Source organism: Rattus rattus, chromosome 10 (genome assembly GCF_011064425.1).
Source record: "Rattus rattus isolate New Zealand chromosome 10, Rrattus_CSIRO_v1, whole genome shotgun sequence".
NCBI classification, from domain to species: Eukaryota; Metazoa; Chordata; class Mammalia; order Rodentia; family Muridae; genus Rattus; species Rattus rattus.
The window spans coordinates 70,130,223-70,155,441 of record NC_046163.1 but is presented as its reverse complement, the minus strand read 5'-3'; the positions used below and the strand labels follow the sequence as shown (position 1 = coordinate 70,155,441).

General features: G+C 44.6%; 1 protein-coding gene across 1 annotated transcript in view; it reads left to right on the top strand.

The window, feature by feature from the left end:
- Rcor3 (REST corepressor 3) overlaps positions 1–19,560 on the top strand; it is a 39,974-nt gene extending 20,414 nt beyond the window's left edge. The window contains 4 exon segments of the mRNA XM_032914596.1: positions 1,240–1,317; positions 9,901–9,958; positions 16,214–16,455; positions 16,919–19,560. Of these exon segments, the coding sequence (XP_032770487.1) occupies positions 1,240–1,317; positions 9,901–9,958; positions 16,214–16,455; positions 16,919–17,263 (723 nt within the window). The 3' untranslated portion in view covers positions 17,264–19,560.
- The last annotated feature ends 5,659 nt before the right edge of the window (positions 19,561–25,219 follow it).

The following is a 25,219-nucleotide window of genomic DNA, read 5'->3' as shown; positions in this document are numbered from 1 at the left end:
ATAAGGAAGGGGTTAATAAGCAGACAGTTCTCGTGCAGGACTCTACATGGACACTAACTTGCTCATAGACTCATAGTTTGAAACTCAGTTTATGTTTGGATTATACTTCTCACACGTATAACCTTGAAAGATTTCTTAACCTCTGTGTGCCTTGTATTTTATCTTCTACGGACAGAAGAATGGAAGCAGAGTCAGGCCCATGTCAACTCCCGTGTTTGAAACCATGTGTATTCCACTACGTTTGATAGAGTGGGAAACAGTTTGAGCGGAGTGTGATTTTTGTGTTGGGCAGTGTGTGGTTTTTGTCAGTGACTGAACACATTCACACAGCTCCATTGTATAGCAGCCATATCAGTTCACTGTGTGTTGGAAACCACGCACACCTGATGTAACCCTTGGGTAGGATGTCAAGTAGCCCTCCTTCTGCCGTGCACAGGAACTCAGAAGGTGCAGCCAGGCTGACAGCTGGCGTCACACTAGCCTAAGTATCTTTACAAGGTCAAGTGCCATCTTGATTATAGCAATTCTGCATTTCTTTTTCATGTATAAAACTGTGCTCCCATCTTTGTTAGATCCCTGTCTTTTCATGTTTGCCACTGAAGATGTGGAATGTTCTGCCCAATAGGTACCTTTTCCCCATAAGAAGATTTCATATAATATAATAACTTTAAAGAATATGTGTGTTGTGTTATACAGGACTAGTCATACTTACCACACGGAATGGTTGTAAGAACTGAGTGGTTTGTTCTTAATGTAAAGGATGACGTTATATGCCTAACAAATATCAGTCCGGACCACCATCGATGTTACAGGCACATTTGCCGTTGGTCAGAACACTGTGGTGATGAGAAATGGCGATAGAGTTTAACCTTTGTCTGTTGCCAGCCGCCTTTGATTATAAACAGCACTATTAAATGATATTTAAAGCCTGATTTTGGATGAGACGTAGCTCGGTGGTAAAATACTTGCACACCAGGAGCGAAGCCCAGCTCAGGGCTCAGCACCCAGCCTACAAAAGAAAATGATCTGTGTTCTTCTCTTACTCAGAGTCCTATCAATCTGCCGAAGTGTGTGCTAATCGAATGATAGATAGAATGGCACACCTTACATGCAACAACCGTGCCTGTTCTCCTGAACTAACCCCCAAGATGGTGTTGATGTATGCCCTGTTGACTTACACAGTACTCATAAGAATTTACTAAGTGCACGATCTGACTCACGTTTTGTCGTTTTGTGAAGGTTCAGAATGCTAAGCAAGTAAACAGTGCGCTTAAGCAGAAAATGGAAGGTGGAATTGAAGAGTTCAAACCGCCTGAGGTATGATCTGAGATGCATGTAATTAAACACCTGTGCTTTGGGGTTGCCCAGTCTTGGGGTCTACGCTGGTCCCTTTGGAAGGTTTCGCAACATGGACAATTGGTCATCCCTAGTTTTTCATCTACACAATTGGCCTTTCAAGTCTTGACTGATGTTTCCATATTTAAACTAATCCATCTCCCCTGCCCTCAGCAGTAAAAGAGGGCACAGTGCATAGCCCATGGGAAGGCTGGTACACATCTGGGCATAAGCAGTATTTGTTCAAAGCCCTTTTCCACCTGTGTGAATTGGTAACACTACAGGAATAAATCACAAGGGGTTTTTCTTAAACAAAATCTTATTTTAAGACACTTGTTTTGGGCTCAAACTTCAATGAGGATTTTACTGTGTGTATTTATTCTCTTACATTCTACCTGAAAATACAAAATCTCAGGTATAAAGGTACATATCACCCATCTTCAGGCTTATTTGGGTTTTGTTTCTGTGATCGTGGGAAACAGTTCTGTGAACTGTAGGAAAACTTAAATGTCCCTAAAATCCAATCAAGTCCTTTCATAAAAGTTTCTGCTGTAAAATCTTTGATTTTTTTTTCTAAAGACTCCCGAGTTACAATTCATATTCTGGATTTGCCTTTCTCTGTATATTGTGATCAAATAGTTGCATGTGGGGCCCCTCTGTGCTTCCTGTATCTGGTTTAATAGCTACAGATGAGATGAGGGAGATGGGGAAGCAACAGAGTAGTGTGCAGAAACAGTGTTCCCACATCAGGACTGCAGAAACAGTGCTCCCCACATCAGGACTGCAGAAACAGTGTTCCCACATCAGGGCTACAGAAACAGTGCTCCCCACATCAGGACTGCAGAAACAGTGCTCCCCACATCAGGACTGCAGAAACAGTGCTCCCCACATCAGGACTGCAGAAACAGTGTTCCCACATCAGGACTGCAGAAACAGTGCTCCCCACATCAGGACTGCAGAAACAGTGCTCCCCACATCAGGACTGCAGAAGGACTGCAGAAACAGTGCTCCCCACATCAGGACTGCAGAAACAGTGCTCCCCACATCAGGACTGCAGAAACAGTGTTCCCACATCAGGACTGCAGAAACAGTGCTCCCCACATCAGGGCTGCAGAAACAGTGCTCCCACAAAAGGCTGCAGAAACAGTGTCTCCCACATCAGGACTGCAGAAACAGTGCTCCCCACATCAGGACTGCAGAAACAGTGTTCCCACATCAGGACTGCAGAAACAGTGTTCCCACATCAGGACTGCAGAAACAGTGCTCCCCACATCAGGACTGCAGAAACAGTGTTCCCACATCAGGGCTACAGAAACAGTGCTCCCCACATCAGGACTGCAGAAACAGTGTTCCCACATCAGGGCTACAGAAACAGTGTTCCCACATCAGGGCTACAGAAACAGTGTTCCCACATCAGGGCTACAGAAACAGTGTTCCCACATCAGGGCTACAGAAACAGTGTTCCCACATCAGGGCTACAGAAACAGTGTTCCCACATCAGGGCTACAGAAACAGTGCTCCCCACATCAGGACTGCAGAAACAGTGTTCCCACATCAGGGCTACAGAAACAGTGCTCCCCACATCAGGGCTGCAGAAACAGTGCTCCCCACAACAGGGCTGCAGAAACAGTACTCCCCACAACAGGGCTGCAGAAACAGTACTCCCCACAACAGGGCTGCAGAAACAGTGCTCCCACATCAGGGCTGCAGAAACAGTGCTCCCCACAACAGGGCTGCAGAAACAGTACTCCCCACAACAGGGCTGCAGAAACAGTACTCCCCACAACAGGGCTGCAGAAACAGTGCTCCCCACACCAGGACTGCAGAAACAGTGCTCCCACATCAGGACTGCAGAAACAGTACTCCCCACAACAGGGCTGCAGAAACAGTGCTCCCACTCAGGACTGCAGAAACAGTACTCCCCACAACAGGGCTGCAGAAACAGTGCTCCCATATCAAGGTTAGGTCATGGGAAACAGTGAAAATGCCTAGATCAATAGCTCATAAGTAAAGAAGCCCCATAAGTAAACTGAATACATTCTAGCAACATTGATCATAATAGAAAGCATTTTATTTCCCTATATTGTTGCAAGTTTGAATTGGTCATGTAATTTTGCATTTAATCATATACTGAATATATATATGGCAAAAATTTTAAATACTAACAGCTTCGTAATTTAAAAATTCTGAATGCAGTAGGTATTAAAAGTATGGCGGGTTCCAGGCACAGGGACACACCCCTTTTATATCAGCACTTGGGATGCAGAGGCCAGAGGGACAGCCAGGGCTACAGAGAGATCCTGTCTCAAAAAAGAATTTGGTGGGTGAGGTGGAAGGAGTACATGCTGTCAGTGCTGACAACCTCAACTTGATCCCCACGACCCCTGTGATGGAGAGAGAACCGATTGTTGAAAATTGTCCTCTGACTTTCGCACGTGGCATATGCATGCCCCACACTGAATAAACAAATCAATAACGTGTTATTAAAAACAATCTAGGAAGAATTGTGCTAAAAGTTTGAATATTTAGAGGCTAGGGAAATGGCTCAGCAGTTAAGAGCACTGGCTGTTCTTGCAAAGAACCTGGATTTAATTTCCAGCACCCACATGGTAGCTAGCCACCATCTACAACTCCGGTTACAGTTCCAAAGGATCTGATGCTGTCTGATGCTGTCTTCCGGACTCCACGGGCACCAGGCATGGTACACAGACATACATGCAGGCAGTGCACCCACAGACATAGGATTCAACAACAAAACAATGTTTGAAAATCTAAACGAAGTAGAGTTTCTGGGAGCTGTTCTAATAAAATTTCTGAGGAGGTGAGGAAAGGCTGAATAACTTATAATCGACATTTTTTTCTCACAAAAAAAGTAAGCCCATATAATTTTACAGAAAAAGTACCAAATCTTCAAAGAAAAGTTAATTCTAGCCTTAAAGTTTGCATAGTATTCCAGGACAGTTTGACTCATCACAAAGATCTGACAGTGCTGTAAACAGCTTGTTTTACCTGTGTGCGGGTTCTGATCTCTACAGACAGGCAGCTGAAGCAGGTACAGCAGCTGCACAAGAGAGACCTGGGCTCAGGGAGGTGACTGACTTAGTCAAGATCACCAAAGGGTAAATAGTTATGTCTCCTGCAGCTCGGACTTTACACCCAATTGGTCAGTGTGCATCATGCTACTATAGACTTCAGACAGTGTCCTAGATTAGCACTGTTTGATGGATTCTCACATTTTAAGCCAGCCACTGGGATAGGACTTATCAAACGTTCATTATATCTTTTGATATAAGAACAGTAAGCAGAATGGAATCATCAATATCTTAGCCTTGAATACGGGTTCGCCGGGGTCTGGGTGTCACTCAGGTGATTTAAGGATCTCATGTGACTTGAAGAACATCAAGTGCCAGGAAGTCCCCCCAGTGCGTGTCTGTTTATCATACTCTGCTGCTTCCAGGACAGGGCAATCTATTCTGAAATAATGATTGTGTCACAGGAAAGACAGTGAAGGATGATCCTTCACTGGTGTGTCAGACTTCACCTAGTCCAAGATGTGAGTAACCTCTGGAGTAATTACATCACTGAACACAGTGCTCAGCACAACCAAGGAGTGTTACCGTTCATTTGGCGAGGAAGTAACATTTGATGAGGAAAGTACATTCACTTCCACAACTATATATTAATTAACTCTTCTATGTAATCAGCATTTAGGCATTGTGAGAGTGCGGAGGGAAGAAGAGGGGAGGGAGGGAGGGAGGGATGGAGGGAGGGAGGGAGGGGAGGGAGGGAGGGAGGGAGGAGGACAGCACATAAAGAGAAGGTGATTCTTCCCCTGCCTGCTTAGAAAACACTTGTAGTCTAGATGTCATATGATAAACTCATGGAAGTGTACACTTAGAAACAAATGCTCTAGGAAGACAGCTGGGCTCTATTCATTTTGGCTGGGTAGTCTGGAAAGAGCTTCTTTGAGGAGAAGAATAAAGGGGATTGGTGCAGACATAAAGTTCACAGAGCGGACAAGAAGGTAACAGCCATAGAGGGAGGGACAGTACATTCAAATGAACCAGAGCAGAAAGGTACAGCCAACCAGCAGGTGAGCTGACACTGATATTCAGTGGAAATCTAAAACATAACTTGTCAAGGATCTTGTCTGCCTAGAAAGGCGGTGTTAGAAGCAGAGAAGAGCGAACACAGGGTATGAGAACCATAACTAAGGATGCTCTAGAGACTGTAAGGCAGGGCCAGGCTGCAAGGTTTTCTGTGAAACTGGGAAGAAGTATGCCTTACATTAGCTACAGGAAAGCCATGCAGCTTCCTCAATATGGAGAGTAGGTGATGAGATGGTGACATGATGGGAAAAAAAATCCTTGCCACTATAATGCTGGGCATGTGAGGGGTGTACAGTAAGAAGTGGACAAGTGGACAGAATAGGTTAACAACCATAGGAATGAGAATGAGATAATCCATCTCAGAGTTAGAAATGCATGTATCGTCTTGAAAATGTGTATTGGGTGGAGGAGGTGTTTGGTTTATGAATGGGAGATAGGTGGAGGCAGCGAAAGGGTGGAGCTGGGAAGGGAGAAGAGGAATCTCTAAAGAGGGGTGTCACTGGGACTGCATCCTGGGCGGTTGCTTGCAGCCTTTAAGATGGATACTCAAGTTTCTAGCCTTGAGCAGAAAGTTTAACATGGTAGCTCTTTCCAGCTCTTGTGCAATTATACAAACTTACCACTGGCAAAATGGAGAAGCAGTGAAGACTTAGCAGGGAGGACACTCAGCAAGCTCCAGTGTTTAGTCTGCCTGCGGAGACCTGCTATTTTGTTACTGTCTTATTCTGTTGAGTTACTTTTAAAATAAGGTCATTCCATTTGCTAAGACAACTGCAGAGTTTAGCTTTTGATCACAAGTCATATTCTAGTTGTCCTTTCTATATTTTAAAGTTTCTGGGGGTTTGTGAGAACGTGAATCAGTAAGATAAGGGGCTCCTATACGTTAAAATACCTTGCTCTATTTCTCTTCGGTCTCCCCCTTCTTCCCTGTCTCCATTTTGTCAGACATATTTAATCCTAACCGGTTTCAGCATCTCCTTTCTATAGTTTCCCAACAGAGCTGCAGTTTAAAGGCTATTAACTTGTTGCTTGAAGACCAGACCCTACAAGTTGAAACCCCGGGTTCCCTGGCCCCTCCCTGTCCTGTCTTTGGATGGTTCCTTCTCCTGTCCCTTCTCCTTGGCTGCTGAGACGTGCAGCTCCTCCTCTCCTTCCTTTGTCTGCTCAGCAGTAGCTTTCACACACACGTGTACACGGACATGGTCTAAGTCCTTACACTCATGTGTCCTTTTCCTCCCAGAGATACATTAATCTCACCCCTTCACTGTTACAGTTACATCATAGAAATATTAAAATGAACATTGTTCAACCAGTCAAGGAAGTGGAGGGCAGCAGGAGCGAGCAGTGGTAGCCCCCCCGACACACACACACACACACACACAGCAGTGCTGCGGTTCCTCCTGGCTGCATTACTGGGTATATAACCAGGGAGAACATTCACGCCCTGGAAACTGAGGCCCATTTCTTCAGTTACTTTAGCTTTCACACAACTCCGGTGTGTCCCTTTGGAGTGTGACCCATTCTTAGTGCAACATTCGTCCAAGTCCATCCAACAGCCACATTTGAGTTCAGCTAAAATGTTAGTGCTCTGCTCCGGTGCTTCTGGATGTGTGTGGACATAGGAGTCATTCAGGAGGAACATATACCACTTTTTTAAAAAAGCATAAAGCCTAATATAAGAACTTCACATTTAGGAAATGTATGAATGACTCCATTGTTTTATAAAAAACAAAACAAAACAAAATTTAAAAAAAAAAAATCTTTTCAAACCTTCCAAACTGGTTTGGATACATAAATATTGTATTTTGGTCCACGCGGAACCTGAGCATATATACCTCGGCGTCCTAGTGCCTTCATTTTAGTGTATCACAAACAGAGATCATCCTTGCTTCGCCTCTCGCCATCTCCCACAGAAGCATTTCTCAACTTGTGGCGTCTCAGCCGCACGCACGGCCTTCTGCCAGCTGTCCAGGCAGGAGCATCCTATCCAGGTTAGAGTCGCCCCACTGCGCATCCTCTCACTCCGTCCCACCCCCCAGCTGTCGCCTGTTAGGCTGATGCAAGCTTACCACCTTGTTCTCATTGACTCTGACCAGCTTTACTTCAAGTCCTGCGGAGTCGCTGGGAGAACTTGGCTCAGGATTCTCTGCACATGGACCGTGCTTTTCAGACACTTCCAAGGCTTAGGCGACAGTGCATTTTTATAGCGTACATATTTCCGTTTAATTTTTGTTCCCTTTTCACGATACTTTTACCTTGAGTTTTGGCTTTGCAGATTTAGTGGTCGCCAATCAGCTATCATTGACCTAGGTGTTATCTCTCTGTTTATAGTTCTTACTCAGAGCGATTTGTGAAGAGAGTGTTACTGTTTGTGTAAGAGAGTCCCAGGATGGGCACACACAAGGGGAAGCTCACCAACAAGGATGTGCTCACTCTCTCCACTAGCCCCAGTTGCTGTCTGTCCAGACCATCACAGCGCTGCCTGAGCGTGTCCATTCCTATGGTTAATAAAATCAAATACAGCACACACCACATGACACTGTAGACAGAGGAAAAGCTCGATGACATCCGTGCAAAAGGATGGCTTCTGTCATCTACAGAGTTGTTGACAGCCAGAGCTACAGTTGGAAACAAAGACAGCCAAGCACTTGGAGAAGAAATCTGAGCAGCACACAGTTAAAGGGCTTGAGAAAAGCCTTGAAACCTCCAAAGAGCACGCCCCATGTGATGACCACGTGATGCTTCCAAAGCGCAAAGCCCGTGCTTTGACCACGTGAGTCTCAACAACAAAGGCTGCCACTCGATTCTGTGGTCAGAAGAGCAATGCCAGAGGCAGTGAGAGCACAGAGATCTCGGCCTGAGACGGGCCCTCAGGAGGGCTGATCCGATAAAGGGGCTTCTGAGCTCTGAAACTCATATAAAGGTGGGAGGAGACACCCAGCCCTACAGAGCCGTTCTCAGATCTCCACATATCCACAAACGTGCACGGCACAGGCATGCATCATCACACGATGTAATAAATACTTCATTTCATAAAAAGATTGAACGAGTTTATAATGCTCCTGTTTTCTAGGTCAGTTAACTTACAATGGACCCTTTATTTTTTTCACTATTAACTCTGAAATATTTGAACACATTTTAAATGGCCCTAGTACAGATCTCCAGGAATCCAGTAAGCTCCTTTGGTCACCAGCTCAGCGCCTGCCCTTCCTCTGTGCCGCTGTCTTCCTGTGAATGTGCTTGGGCACCTCAGTGCCCAGTTTGTTGTACTGAGTCCTTTTCACTGAGGAGAGAGTGCTGGGAATTGAAATTCCCACACACGATCTGGTCCGCGTCCCCGGCCCTCTTTGTGCATTTCATTTTGAGATAGGATCCTACCATGTTGTCTAAGCTGGTCTGGAGCATTGGTTTAGAACTTCCAAGTTGCTGGAAGTAAGGCCCTGAGCCCCAGCTGATCAGGCGACCTCTTACTCCTGCATCTGTGTGAGCCTGTCCTCTGCCTCCATGCGGCTCTGAGTCTCCGCCGCTGATTCTCTGCTCACCCCAGCTGCCGTCGTCCCTCTTGCCTCCTGGAACTCAGTCACTTATATTTCTGATTTTGGTTTTCCTCACTCTAGATCTTTAAAGCTTTTTCTTCCATCCTTTCAAAATTTGGTTTCTGACTTTGAAGTTGCTTCTTCCTTCTGAATACTTTATAAGGAGGTGTGAACCTCTTTTCATTGGTGCTACCCAGAGGTGAGAGCCGGTGCTCCTTCTCAAAGGATACTGCCTGCCCCTCCCCAGTATGTCCAAGCACTGTGCCAGCTTGCTCTCCCGCAACAATGTCTCCTGTGATCATCTGTGAACTGGTACACCGGCTCTATCCTCTGCTTGTAATGGCCCTCAGTTTATTTGTCATTGGTTTGAACTACTGAAATGTGGTTACGTTATTGATAAGGTAGGATTTTTAACAGTGATTTTGGAAGAAACATTAGGAAGTCCTGGGATTTAAAGAAAAAAAGTCTTATCAGTGGTTCATTTCCTGCTTCAGAAATTAAAGACGTGCTTTAGGACTTGGGTTTATCCTCCACTTTAGTCTAATTTGTACAACTATTGTAGGGAAAATCATGGTTTTACTTAATGTGAAGTGAAACAATGTAAGAGTCACACAGACCCTCTCTAAAGAACACGATATCTTAAACGTTAAGACCTGGCTAAAACCAGCACCCGTGGTAGGAAGGAGGAACACCGTAAGTGGGAAATTGTGCGGCCTCCCACGTGGGTGCAGTTCTCTTTCATTACCTCTCTGTGTGGATAAAAGGTAACTCAAGATGCGTTTAATCCTCCTGAAAATGGAACCCCCGTGACTCAGCATATTAGTCTCATGTCTATGATGTGGTGAAAAGTTTTTAAAAAGCAAGTTGGAAAAATGTCTGTCTTCATATCCTCATTAGGAAACTTCTTTTTAATTTTGTAGTCAAATCAGAAAATTAATGCCCGTTGGACCACAGAGGAGCAGCTTCTAGCAGTGCAAGGTATACTAAAGATAAGCGGTTACTGTTGTTCATTACGACTGACTGTCATGCAAGGCGCCTGCCACAGCCCTCCCTCCTCTAGCAGTGGTCGCCGCACCATCCTGGTGACCAGGGATTATGTGTTGTGTTTCTGGGTGTGGCCGACTGAATCTGCATTTAGGGTCCTGAGGAGCACAGCCAGTCACCTGGTGCTCTGTGGCAAAGCTCCGGGGCGCCTCTGTCGCACCGATGAGTGCTTATGAACATAAACTCCGAGGTTTTCATCTGTCTAATTCCTCTATACGTGTGAGGTGAACGAAACTCTTTTAACTATGGGCTTTCAGTGTGCCATTTTCTACAAAGAGATAGACCACCGGGTCCCTTTAAGGGACCATAGACACTGAGCATGTGCTCCCACGTCTGGTGCAGTTTGTGGAACACTCAGCGGCTGTACCCGTGGTCAAATGGGGAACGCTGTAAACGTGGGTCTTCTTCTGTTCTGATCTGCTCAAGGGCAAATTGTATATTTCTGTTCAGGATTCTGCTTCTCCTTAAGACGCACTCTCTGCAGAATTCGCTGTGTGAATTAAACGCGGTCTGCTGGTTGCTTTATGAGCCCTCGTTGTGTTGAGTGGGAAGAGCTTTCTTACTGGAGTTGACTGCTCTGAGAGTGGGGCTCCAAGGAAGCATGAGCACAGAGTTTATAATATCCCCACGCACTCATCCTTCTCTTTGTGAGAGGCTGCATCATGTGTATTTGGAGCTGTAGCTTAGAACTCTGCCAAGAGTTTGAGCAGGCCTGCCTTTTATTCACGCAAAGCCACCACGGTGTTGCCTGATAAGGACTGACCCCTGCTCTGCAGTGTTTGGTTAGCCTGTTAATTCCAGACCGTGAGAGATGCTATTCCAGCAAAGGACTCTCTGAAGAGAATGTCCAAGGGAAATCTGGAGTAATCTTTCTCCACACAGCGCTTGAGATTTAATAGCGTGCTGAACTGCTCTCAGGGGCAGAGTCTTCCAAATGGAATAGCTTGGTCCCACCGTACAGAGCTGCACTGGAAGAAGGGGCCGTAGTGAGACTCCTGCACGCAGCCTGAGCTGAGTGTGCACAGGCAGCTAGAGGACAGCGTCCGCACTGAGTCACAGCCCCTCCCTGCCGAGGCGTGGCCAGCTCTGTGATGCACATTTAGAAAAGTTACCTTTAAACAAATTACTCTAACAGCAGTTTGAGTGGACATATGCTTGTTCTTGGGTCTTTTTTTTTTTCTTTTTTAAGGTCCTTCTAAAATAATGTATTAATGCCTCAGTTTTAGTTCTTTAAACTAAAAATTATTTAGAATTGTTGTTTGGCCATTTTGTTTCTATTCTTAGTACATAAATTGAAACAATATGTATCCATTTGTGTCTAAAGGACTAAAAGGTGCTGTTTTGTCCAATATGCCCACACATGGACATAACAACCCTGAAGCCTATCTTAAAAACAGTGTACTGCAGTGGTGCCCAGTGCCCCCGCCTCTCTGGTTGAGGTGTGTGCCTATCTGTAGTGTCTGTTTAATGTGCAGACCTTGCTAGTAAGTTGCTACTAGGGTTCTAATAGCATATCACACCTTTCCTGTTGTTACCAGCCGCTTGCTGACAGTTTAAGCTTTTCCCTTCTTTTCTTCCCTCCTGCAAAGTGGAAGCAAGGGTCAGTCAGGTGTGGCAGGAATCTGTGTGCTTCTGTTTCTTCCCTGTGCCCATTCTAGTTCTGCTGTGTTCAGTGGGGCATCACTAGTGACAGTAGGAATGGGTCTTTTCCTGTTTCTCCCTGTGCGTGGCCTTTTTCATGGGAGGCAACAATTATTGACTAGCCTCTGAAAAACAGAAACACAGCATGGTAGCAGTGTGGAATGTGGTGTGTACTGCTTACTGTTGTTTTAGTCTACCTCAGAAGTATACTCATATCCTAGTGCTTAGAAGATTCGGCTCTCTGATCTTAATGCTATTTCAGAAAAGTAAAAAGGCAAAATGTTAACAAGGTGTCAGCTTAAGATGTCCGCTTTCACGTTCCCTGCTGTGGCCTCTAAAACAGGCAGCAGAGGCCCTGTGTCCTAGGGCTGGGCCCGTGTTGAAAGTTGCTGTCTCTTATACACTTTGTACTATTGATCCTTTTAAGAGAAACGAAGCTACAAATCTAGAATTGCCTTTTTAGATTTATCTGATAGCTACGAGCCCAAAAGGAGAATCATTCATGAAGCAGAAGACTTCACCATTGATAAAGTAGGTTCGACCATTGATAAAATGTAAGGATGGTAAATCTAGCCCATGAATAACCGAAAGGAAATGGAACAGGAAACTAGCACTTTGGTATCTTAAGGACACCCTTTAGATTTGAGGTGTCCTGTCTGTTGTAACAGAGCCGTGAGTGCAGACACCTTAGAGTCTGTCGCCTCTGGTGCGCTACTTCAGGTCATCACTCATTCAGATCTCACATTGTTTTTGGAGTGGAATTGAACTTACCACATGGAAGATGTGAGGGCAGGAACCAGAGAGCAGCAGTGAGCAGTGGAAGGAAAAGCCATGGTTTGGACCTCACTGTCTGCACTGTCCTTGTCTGTATCTGATTTAACAAACAAGTCTACAGAAGGTAGAAAAGTCATATCCCCAGAGATGTGAGTTTAAAATGTTTATCTTAGTTATTGAAAAGGTCATATTCTTAGTTCCTAGATACCAATACTCTTATCTCAAAATAGATTTTTGATAAACCTGTCTTCCCCAGTTATATTAAGTACCTTACATCTCTCCTTTCACAACAGGAATCTTGTTATGGGAAGCAGGGGAGAGTCCCTCAAGTTTGATCCCCTCACCACTGTGAGCACTTTGCTTTCTCTTGTCTCTAAATTCCAAGAGCAGTATCCATGCTGTCTGTCCTTCCTGGCTTCTGAACCATGACTGTAATTGGGAGACACTGCCTATGTGCCCCTAAAGTATGAGTGGACACAGTCCTCCAGCTGAGTCTGGGTTACTCAAGCAGTATCTGTGTCCATGTTTACTAGTAAGAAAATCACCTTTACCATAAATAAACGGTGTTTAAGAATATGTATGTGGTGGTATATTTACATGTCAGATGATGTAGAACATGTCAGGAAGATGTGAACCATCATGAAGTGTGATGGTGACAGTCCCCTACTCCCACTGTTCCAAATTCCCAGGCAAATTTTTTTTAAATTCCATCAAATATTGAAAGTAATTACTTGCAAGAATAGGAAGTTTAGAAACCTGACTGGAACAATATTTTCCTCTCTTTTTGGCTCTGGAGGGGTCTCCAGATGTTCATCTGCTGACCTTTGAACCTTTTGCCCTTAGACACGGATTGTCCACTTAGATATGCCTTAAACCATTTGATGGATTTAACGACCACACTTAAACTCCCTTGCTGAGAACCATGTAAAGAGCATGGGCCACCTCTCCCCCGGTTACAGAGTGAGACTCAGTGGCTCTGACACAGTGTCCTCTGCTTAACTGCTCATCAGTGCTCTGCACTAGGCTGTCCTGATTCCCTGACGGTATAGCGGCTGGCTGCTCACCATTTGTAGACCTAGGCAATGTGCTGAGGCCGACTATTTTGTATAGGTTTTCAAAGGGTTCCATCTCCTGAGCAAAACAAACTGTTGAATAGTTCTACGGATTTAAACATGATCAAGCAATCCTCCATTGGCAAGGGACATGGACCAATCAGTAAAGTGCAAAGCACACAGACCTTGGTTCAATCCCTAGAATCGAGGTTAAAAAACAAACAAAACCCCCATCAGGTATGGTAGTGTGCACTTGCAGCCCCAGTACTGGGAGGCAGTGAGTGGCAGTGGGGACTCTGGACTCCGACCTGCCAGCTTCAGCTCCTTAGTGAGTTCCAGGACACAGAGAGACCCTATCTCAAAAAAACAAAATGGACACAGAGAGACCCTAACTCAACAATACAAGATGGATGGTTTGTGAGGAATAACAATATCTGAGCTTTTGTATGCTCATGTATACACACATGTGCACGCACATGCACAGGGCAGGCACATGCACATATGCATGCATGCACTTGCACACAGGCAGGCACATGCACACACACACACACACACACACACACACACACACACACACACACTTCAAGACACTGTGTTTGGCCCTCATTGTTTGAGGAAGAATAAGAGAAGTAAGCCTTATGGTAAAGAAAACTCCATTTCCTGGTCACATTATACAGCATTACAGTAACGCCAGTGCCACACTGCATTTTCTCCAGATTTTTCCACATCAAGGTGAGAAACTCTGGAGTTTTCAGAACATAGGAGCAAACTGGTAGGGCTGCCCCAGTCCAGAGATGACTACTAAGGAGCTTCCACTAGTACAAGGTCTGCCTGTTTCTGGGTGCATTTGTTCTCAGGACCCCAATTAGGATCATCCACCAAACCAGAACGATCTGCACAGCAGTGAGGGCTTCACTTGAGTTCATCATAAACATGCCGGGTGAACTGAGAAAATTCACGAGAGTCTTCAGAAGCACTACACTCTCATGGGAAGTAGTTTTCAGTTTAGAGTCTACAATGTTGCAAATGTAACAGGCTTGTTAAACCAGAGAAGACTCTGGAGGGCAACAGTCTAAACAAGTCAGTCTGGGAGAGGGAGAGAGAGAACTAAGTAATGTAAATAGTAACTAAGTAGCCCTGGTGAGAGTTAGGGAGCGTCTTGCCTGGCTTCTAATCAGGTTCCCTTCTGTGCAGCTATCTCGGGCTTGTATTTAGAATTGGCACAGAACCCTTCTAAAAGCTGCTACTCCCAAAGAACTCTTAGTGTGTGTTGACAGTCACTGCTATGGGTAACCTGGGATTTCTGTTGCCATACAAACCCTGTGTCACTAGGTCTCTGTTAGAATTCATCTTGAACCATAAAATTGGATTTGGATTTAAAGAGAGATTATGTATTTGTTTATGTTGATTAAACATTAGGTCTGGTGTTGGGGATTTAGCTCAGTGGTAGAGCGCTTGCCTAGTAAGCGCAAGGCCCTGGGTTCGGTCCCCAGCTCCGGAAAAAAAAAAAAAAAAAAAGAAACATTAGGTCTGTGCTGTCCTGAATGTCTTTCCCGTAGAACAGAACGTTCATGAACATGGCTTATAAACCCCAGTTTCTGTTTAAAGTGAGATATAGTTAAATGTTACGGTCAGTCAAGCCAGCTAGGTGAATTTAGTTGGAGATAGTCCCAAATTCTCAGTTCAACATAAGAGTAGGATTTCCCAGGAGATGGTATTTTCAGTGTTTTGCACACTCGGTGTCAGGGAGAACACCGCTGCTGCAGTGTTAGTAGGTCTTTACTTCACTCTTGTCTTTGACCACACTAAGTGGCAAGTACTAAAGCCTCCTTATCTTGGTGTCTTTCTCATCTCTTTCATAAATGATTATTTTCTGATTATAAATATACCTATCAAAGTATAAATCAAAAATAGATGAGCAAGGTACATTTTTTCTAAATATGAATCCTTGTATTTCTTTTGGAATTCAGCTCAGCAGATTATCACCTATTTTAAGTTCTGAAGCAAAATTGTTGATCTCAACTTCATAAATCAGCTGCTGCCTTTCCTCCAGAAGCAGTATGTTCCCTTCTTAAAGTAAGGCAGAAAAGACAGTTAGGAGTAGATGGGCTAAATGTATCTTCCCTTTCCATAACCCATCAGATTGTGTTAACTCTGATTTTATAATTTAATTATTTCTATTTGTTGGTACTCTGGTGGGGTAGGCAAGTAATCATGATGAAGTTACTACTAAGCCCCAAACTATGTTGCTTTTCATCATGGGGGAACCGTGTGGCACACTCAGTCCATTGAGGGGATAAAGAGATGGCTCCTTCCCATCCAGTTTTGTTTACAAACGGTGTTGCTCAAATTTAGGTGACTGGCTACTAGGGAAATAAATGAATGTGGAATTGAGGATGGAACAAAGAATTCAATGCTTTGCAATAAATGGACTATATTTGAGAGTTCAAGAAAGGATTGGAGAAAATAACTGAGTATGTAAAAACATGGTAAGTTTCTGACTGTTCAGTTGAAGGCAAGTGGCTGGCTCGATGAAATGACAAAATTGACAGTTTTCATCTGTGACCTTGGTTGACAGCTTAGCCTCTGTCTCAGGACTGAGAACTGAGCAGAGTTTATCAGAAAGGTTGTTCATTGCTGGTGTTTGTGTGAGCATGATGTATAGTACACACAGCTCTCCTTGCTGATCCTTCACAGGTGTATTATTTACTTTGCCTTCCAGGTGTCCGCAAATATGGTAAAGATTTTCAAGCTATTGCAGATGTAATTGGCAACAAGACTGTTGGCCAAGTGAAGAACTTCTTTGTAAACTACAGGCGTCGGTTTAACTTAGAGGAGGTATTGCAGGAGTGGGAAGCAGAACAAGGAACCCAGGCTTCTAATGCTGATACTTCTGCTTTAGGGGAGGAGACAAAAAGTGCTTCTAATGTGCCGTCAGGGAAGAGCACTGACGAAGAAGAGGAGGTGTGTTTGTGTCTGGAATTTGAGCTAATATGAGCTGAGGAGCCACCCTTCTGGTGGTGCACTGTGAGGGTGTGTGAGGACTAGCTGAACGAGCATAAGGCTGACAATACACTTCCTCGTGAGGCGTCTCTGACTGCTTAGTCCTAAGGCCATGCCAGCTCCTGGTCCTAGCAGAGCGAAAGTGTATTATTTCTACTGTTAAGCTGTTTGTTTACTAATAAAGATGTCTGTTTGGTAGCCTTGTTGGGTTTTTTGTTTCTTGTTTTGGGGTGGGGAGGGGGGTTGCTTTTTTTTATTTCGTTAAAAATAAAGAAGCCTGTGCTTCCAATAAACACTGGTTTTACATTTTGGTTTTTGGTTTTATTTGTTTTGTTTTGTTTTTCCTGTGACAGCCCAAACTATATTGTATCAAGTTGGTTAGGATTTAACTCTCACACATGTATTTTTGTTTCCTCACCTCTAGGCACAGACCCCACAGGTTCCTCGGACTCTGGGTCCATCACCTCCTGCCCCATCATCCACTCCAACACCAACAGCCCCCATTGCCACTCTGAACCAGCCGCCACCACTTCTTCGTCCAACACTGCCTGCCGCCCCTGCTCTTCACCGGCAACCTCCTCCTCTCCAGCAGCAGGCTCGGTTCATCCAGCCCCGGCCAACTCCCAATCAGCCTCCACCACCTCTCATCCGCCCTGCTAACTCCATGCCACCCCGCCTAAACCCGAGGCCAGTGCTGACCACGGCAGGTGGTCAGCAGCCACCTTCACTCATTGGGATTCAGACAGAGTCACAGCCTTCACTGCACTAATTACACTGGACAGATTCTCACCTACCATTGCACCAGTGCTCATTTGACTGATCCAAACAAGGCAAGCTAGTTCTTCCCGTGGCGGCGGTCTGGCCTCAGTGGGTGCGCACACAGGAAGTGTGGCGGTGGACTAGTGTAAGTGGTGTGACACAGCAGGAAGCCTCTAGTTGGCCTCCTTTCCAGTGTCCACTGCGAACTCCCGGGAAGAAAGTATTCTGTATACCGAGGGGTTTTCGTTCATTTTTACTGTATTTATTTTGTTGAGGTTTTTTTTTTTTTTTTTATTTCCTGCCTCTTCATACTCAAAACTGTTAGTACAAAAAATATTGACTTAGGAATTATAAAAAAACAAAAACAAAAACAAAAAAAAACAACTCCTTAAGTTCCTTAAGGATGTTTATCTTTTTGCTTTTTTCTTTAATTTAAATTAAAAACAAACAAACAAACAGACACTTTCCTATGTTAGGAGTGCAAGATAAATAGCCTGCATTTCAGATTTTGATATGTTCATATTTAAGAAATTATAGCTTCATATCCCTTTTTTTCAAAATATGTTGCTTTTTTTCCTAAAGGAATTTTAATACATTCCTTTAAAGGAAAGCAATTAAGTCAATTGCAAAGCAATTATGAAACCACAAAGAATGTATTGAACCTGCTAACCCTTTAACATAGTCTGGGGTCCTAGGCAAAGTCCTTGTTTAAAGGTCTTTGCCCCTGTTATTCTGTCAGTAATAGAGGTTTGGAATCACTCACATGCAGAAAAAGGACTTAAAATTTGGTGAGATATAATGTTTTTTAAGTTCTTTGCAAATATTAATTTTGAAAAAAAAATGAGTTTCTAATGCTATTTGCTTTTAGCTGGTATCTGCCTATGTTGGGAATTTAGAACAGTCTCTTGTCAGTTATGTAGAGACGGTGGTTATGGAAACACTTATTTACAGTCTATCTTCTGAACTTAAAGTTCATACCCTCTAAGAGGACCTGTGTTTGATACAGAGTAGTTTTGTTTTTCCTGATAAATCTCTGTTATACATCTGAATATGTTCATACAATCCTTACAACCAACCTGGGCTTGTGGTTTGATTTAGGGCTAAGTCACCGGCACCACAAGATGAACTTAAGAATTCGTTGTGATATTGCAATAAGTGTGCCGTTAGCTAAAGTACCAAGACCCGTTTTCATGAAGAAACCGAGACTTAAGGTCTTTTTATTCCAACACAAAATCAGTTAGCACCCACAAGGAATATTTTACACTGACAGCATTTCGACGGCGTGTTACTGACAGCTTCGATAGAATGACTTCATTTCGGAAGCATGGCTTGCCGTAGAGGGACAGATTGTTAGGGCCACAGGCTGCCCACATCAGAGGGGTCGTGTATTCCCTATGTACTGGAAAAATAACCCCTTTATGGGCTCTCCAGCCCATTGGTCAGCTTTAATTTTCAGGTTTTCCTCCTAAAGGACCCTCTATTCTGATGTAAGTGAAGGTGGCTTGCAGGAGAGGCCCTTTTTTTCTCATCAGATCACCTTAACAGTTTATGCCCCGTATAAAATGTAACTGATCTAAAAATAATATTAAAGAATTTATACTTATTTTTACTTTAAAAGCCATGGAAGACGGTTATGTATCTTAAACTGTCTAGAGCATTTTTGAAAGCACTTGTCTTGTGTGTGTGTGTGCATATTATACCGTGACAGCTCTCATTGTCTTGTCTCTCGTCAGTAGACCTTCAGTACAGTCTGTGGGAGATGTCAGTCAAGTCATTCAGCACCAGCATCTGTCCAGATGTTCAGTATCTGTGGTTCATTTAAAACCTGTTCTGACCCAGACGTGGGCTTAGATGCTGTATCTGAGGGATGTGTTGCAATTTTATTTACAAACACTAGAGCACACAGTAGAAAACTCGTAGTTTCATTAGTAATATGACACATGTATATAGTGAGATGTCTTTATTGTGCGCTTTGCATATTTTGTAAATATTTTGCACGTCATTATTTTCCTTTTTTGTTTGAGCAGTGTTTGGCCTGGAAGAGTAATATGCTTGCTGCTTAAAGGATTAAAGATTTAAAGGTGTCCATGTCTTCTATTTTTATATACCCTCATATTGTATGAGAATTTAGGACCTCTTCACTGTGAAATTCTAAGTATTGGTTTATATATCTATATATATAAAGCAAAGCCTAGAAATCTCTTAATGACCATTTTTGTTAATTCTGAAGTTATCTTTTTTGAGAGATCTACACCAAAGTGTTTTTATAACATAACTAAAAATAAATCACATTGTTGCTACAACTGTTAAAATTAACGAAAAAGTATTTAATTCCAGTGTAATATGGATGGAAACAAAGGTAAGTTACGATCAAGAGCGAGCTTACAATTGAGTGAAACAACACACAAAGTGAAAGAATGTAAAATTCTGTCATAATGTGGACCTACTTTTAGACAGTAGTAGATGTAGGGAGGAAGCCAAGAGTGACAACCTGTGTTTCCAAAACTAGGAAGTACTTTGGTTAAAAGTACCAAGCTCAGTCATTAGGTAGGTGTCTTATATTAATGCTCCATGCTGTCCTTTAAAAAAATCCTATCCTTGGCTAAAATGGGGATACCAGGACCCTCAGGGGGAAAGGTAGCTTAGTACTCAAGATTCATCATTCTTGGTGGGCTTCTCCAAAGTAAATAACAACCTCATTTTGATTCAGAAAATCTATGAACAAGAAACCAAAATGTGTTACAATGTTTTTAAGTTTGATGCTTAAAAACTGGTAGTAACTGAGTGCAGAAAGAACCCAGCTCAAGCTTAGGAGCCTTGTATGGGGTCAACAGCCTGTTTGATGTTCACTAGCTTGTGAAAGTGCATAAACACTTTTCCATGAAAGACAGACAAATGGACGGACGGACAGACAGATGGATGGATGGATGGATGGATGGATGGATGGATGGATGGATGGATGGATGGGAGTTATCAGAGTGGCTTACAGGTAGTGTTCTAAGTAACAATGGCTCTCTCCTGACAGAAAAACCAAGAATCCAGTAGTTGTTCAGTCACAAGACTGGATGTCACAACAGTCCTGCTCTGGTGCTGGAGTCCAGGGAATCTCCTAGAGAGCTGCTGGTCTTCAAGTTGTGTTGCAATTCGAAAGAAGTGGGCTCTGATACCATTGAAAGAATGGCTGGGCAACAAGAGAGCTGGATTTACCAGTGAGAGCGAGGTCAATCAGGAAAAGGCAAAGAAAAGCTTCCTTCTTCCATGTCCCTTTATGGAGTGCCGTCAGAAGGTGTGGCCCAGGTTGAAATGCTTCTTTCCAACCAAGAAAAGCCTTTCGTGGGTGTGCCCCACCACTAGGGTTTTAGCTCATTCCAAATGCGGTCAAGTTGACACCTAAGATGAGTTATCACACATACGGTCCACCAAGACCTTCATCTTTGTCTGTCACTGAAGGACCAGGAAGGTACCTGCAAGTCTTTCATCTGTGGGTTTTTGTTGTTGTTTTGTTTTGTTTTGTTTTAGTATCATACAAAGTATCAGGTGTTGGCATTTTCAAGCAAACTTCACCCCAGCCTTTCCTCGGATATCTGCTCCCCTCTTGACTTCCCACGTCACATCCTTTGTCCCCTCCCCCTTTCCTCAATATGTCTTTTATCCCTGAACACTTAATGAGGAAGTAATGAAGGGAGATGGTAGTTGAATTGGGGTATTTGCAAGCTGTCATTAACAAATTAGAGACTACTGATGAGGGTGGGTTTTCCAGAGGCGATGTCTTAGGACTCTGGCAGGAATTTGGATGAGCAAGATTTTTAAAGACAATGATGGGGTGCTGTTAGAAATGGGTTCAAGATCCCAGGAAAAGGTCTACACAATCCAAAGTATGTCAGCAAGGTGCGTGCGCACGCGCCACACACACACACACACACACACACACACACACACACACACACACACACAATTATATTTATATTTTTGTCAAATCGAACAGGTAAGCACAACTAGTGGGGGCCCTGTCGGGTCCTCACTACAAACTCAGCAACCTTGTGTCTGACTCCATAAGGTAGGTTGGCCCCCTGCGTGTGGGCTGACTCAGAGCAGACAGCAGAGAAGCAGATAACAGCATAGAGAAGAGGGGCCACCCTGAGCACATATTTTGATTTCATGAAGCACTGAACCTGAAGGGACTTGAATTTCTGCCAAGAGGCTTCTTCACCTTTTTTCTTAAATAGAATTTTGTCCTATTTAGCCCTTTGATAGGAAAGACGTCTGTTTTGCTTACGTTTCCCACAATATGAGGCATGAGACTGACGAGGTAACGGTCTTCAGGGGCATCCACATTTCCCCAGGTGTATGATAACAGCAGGTCTAGACTCAGAACAGTAAGACTCCTAACTAAAGTGCTATCCCACCAGACACCAGACACAAGAGGTGTGAAAAGGACAGGCATGCGGATTCAGTGTGCCCTTCAACAAACACAGAGGACGGGACCACGGGATCCTGTACCAGCTAGCAGCACAAAAAGCAGAACAAAAGAGACACAGGCATTTATTAGGTTTCTAAGCTAGAATTGCAGCTACCGGGTACATAGGCTTAGAGAATGCATTTTATGTGTATGGATATTTTGCCCGCTGCCGGGGACTGCTTCACTAGTGACTGCAGTGCTGGCAGTCCTCAAAAGGGCATAAGTTCCCCTGCAACGGGAACTACACACAGTTGAAAGCCGCCTTGCGGGTGCTGGGAATTGACCCTGGGTCCTTTGAAAGAGCAACCAGTGCCTTAACCACTGAGCCATCTCTCCAACCCCAGAAGAGTATCTTTAAAAACAAATTTTATCAGGTTGGGGAGACCTGCCCTCCGCCTGTCTTTTTGTTGTAGTCAACTCACAGACAGAGCTGAGGGCAGGGTTCTCTGATGGAATGGAAATGGTCATCTATTGCTGGTCAGGAAGAAAACGCATAGGTGTTGGTGCAGCACACTTTCTGCTGAGGATTGCTGTACCATCCTTCACACCTGTCACCTGTCAAGCAGACTTTCCACCGTAGCCTCTAATGGAAGTTAATCATGCAACTTCAAGCCCAGGGAGGTTAAACGTGCAATTTGAAGCCTAAGGAAAAGATGTTTTCTCCTTGTCTGGCCACGTCTACCGTTAGGTGACAGTACATATTTTTTTCAAAATAATATATTATTCTTTGGAATATTTATATCATCCACCCAGATCACACTCACTTCCTAGTCCTTCCATGTCTGCCCCACCCCCCCGTGACCCCCCAAAAAAAGTCCAATTTGTGTTGTTCACATACTCACTGGAGCATGGTCAAACTTTCAGTGGCCAAACCCCCTAAGGAAAGCTGAGTCCTTCTCCACTGTACCCCCAACAACCGCAGAGAGCTGCACTTCCATTTATTACAGTTTTTAAGAGTTCTCTTGGGCTGGAGAGATGCCTCAGCAGTTATGAACAGCTCTTCCAGAGGTCCTGAGTTCAATTCCCAGCAACCACATGGTGGCCCGCAACCATCTGTAATGGGATCCAATGCCCTCTTCTGGTGTGTCTGAAGACGGCTACAGTGTACTTGAATGCATAAAATAAATTTGTTTTAAATAAGAGTTCTCTTTGATGGCTTCCTTTTTAAGCTGTTTCTTGGGGGTCAGGGTGGGTATCACAGAGGCCTTCCATGCCTCTCTTTCTCAGCTGCATCTGCAGTCACCGATATCACTGCCAAGGGAGCTTCCTTGCTCTTTGCAGTCAGCTGGTGCTCAGATCATGGCTTCCTCATGGTTTCTGGAAACAGCACAGTCTGTGAACATGGCTACCTCCTGCAGCAAGATCACGGACCCAGACAAGACCCTTGGAGGCAGCATGGGCTCAGACATCACTATAGCCTCAGGTGGCCACAGAGACCACTCAGATCAGTATGGCCTCTGTTGGCAGCACAGCCCACCAACATCAACATGGCTTCAGGCCAGAGCGTAGACCACAAATATCTGCACGGTATTTGGGAGTAACATGGGCCACGGACATCGACAACCCCCGCCCTACAGCATCAGGAACACACATCACCTTCATGGCACCATGGGCCACGGCGGTTCCTCCATGGAGGTCCAATCTGGAAAGTGAACCATTCCCCACACTGGGCCTCTGCCATTTCCCAGAGCTAGGGCAATCCCGTGGCCTGGTAGCGTGTTGGGAGTAGGAGGGGGGGTGCCTGCATCTGTCTACGCTGTGGATTGCTCCACGTCATCTTACCAACTCCACTATCCACCTCAGCCCTCTCTCTCACGATGTCACTGCCTTCGAAAATGTAGCTCCGCCTCTCCTCACAGCGCACAGCACTCTGCTCTTCATCTTTTCTCATCTCCATTGCACACTTCGTTCATCATAACGGCGTCTGCAGGCCCCGGGACGGCCTTCGCCCTGTCCAGCCTCCGCCTACCTATCCTGGAATTATGCATCTTGTCCTCAACTAGCACATGACCTCACTAGTCTCTGTGTAGACTGAGGATAATGCATGCCTCCCCTCTTCATCAGACTGCCTGCCCCCAGTCACACCAGCCGATTAAACAAACCACTGGTGGTAGGCAACTGTAGAGAGTCCTGAAGAACCAGCTGTCTGCCCTCTCCTTCTGCAGAAAGAGTTTGCGTATAGGTCAGTCCTTCTCTTTATAGGGGAATTTAGTTTAAGGACTAGTTAATCAGTTTACTGTTAAACATTATGTGGAAGTCAAATACTATTTTCAAATACTAAGACTGCTCAAATCCTGCCCTGTCTTTACTGTCCTCATGGCCTGCCTTTGCTTGTCTCAAAACAAAGCAAAACAAAACATAAACATTCTTGAAGGTGTGTGGGAAGGATAAAACATGATGTACATGGAGAAGCAAGAAAGCTGGGCATGATGCTGTGCGCTTGCAATCACAGTGTTCAGGAGACAGGAGGGGAGGGCCAGGAGTTTGAGTGAGCAAATGTGAACCAGCCTGGACTACAAGAGTCTGACTCTGAGATCAATACCAGGAGCTGGGAACATATCCTTCCCTTCTGACTACTACCGTGTTAGCACTAAAAGCACGGGCTGCTCTTCCAGAGGACCTGGGTTCAACGCCCAGCATTCACGTGATGCTTCACAACTGTCTGTGACTCCTGGTCTCTCTTCTGGACTCCTTAAGTGCCAGGAATACACGTGGTACACAGTCATGCATGCAAGCAAAAGAAATTCTTTCTCAGCTTGGGACTTCATTATACCAAGATCTTGGGCTCATATTTAGAATTGATTGCTCCTTTCAGAACCCTAGCTACATTATTCATTCCAGACATTGTCTTTCCAATCTATATTCCCTGTGGTGTCTAAATACATAGGGTCCTGTCACCTTGCAATCATGTGAAGGGAAGTGGAAAGTAAGGTAAATAGATATACTGTGGGGAGGGTTAGGGAGGAGAGGACTTGGGCTCAGCCTCTTTCGGTTCTCACAAGAGTAAGCTGGTCCAGACTGCCAAAGCACGCCCACAGGCCATCTCCCCATGGAGGATTTAATCTCGCTAACCAAAGAGTTGCACCTGGATGTGGGGCTCCTGTTGACTGATCCACCAGATCCCACATATGCTCCCTAAAACTGCTGCCCAGCTTCATTGCACACCTGTGTCCACTGCAAGGTAGCTAGTACCCTTTCCATGATGGGCATTTGATGCTCAAGACAGCTAAGTATTTCCCGCGCTTGTCTGACTTGGAAGGGGTTAGATTTGAGCCGCTAGCTTGCTTTGTTCATAGAGGCTGCAATTCCTGTGAACCTGTAGAGCGAATACATTGTAACAGCCCTGTGTTTAGGAGTTGGGAGGCTAGGATTCACGCTCTAGCCTCTCAGATCCACTCAGATCAGCTCTAGAGCTCAGATAGAGCTCTCATAGTTCAGGCACGCTCCACCAGGTGGCTCTGAAGACCAGAAGAACTGTCTGGGGTGCTTTTGACAAGAGAACAGCAG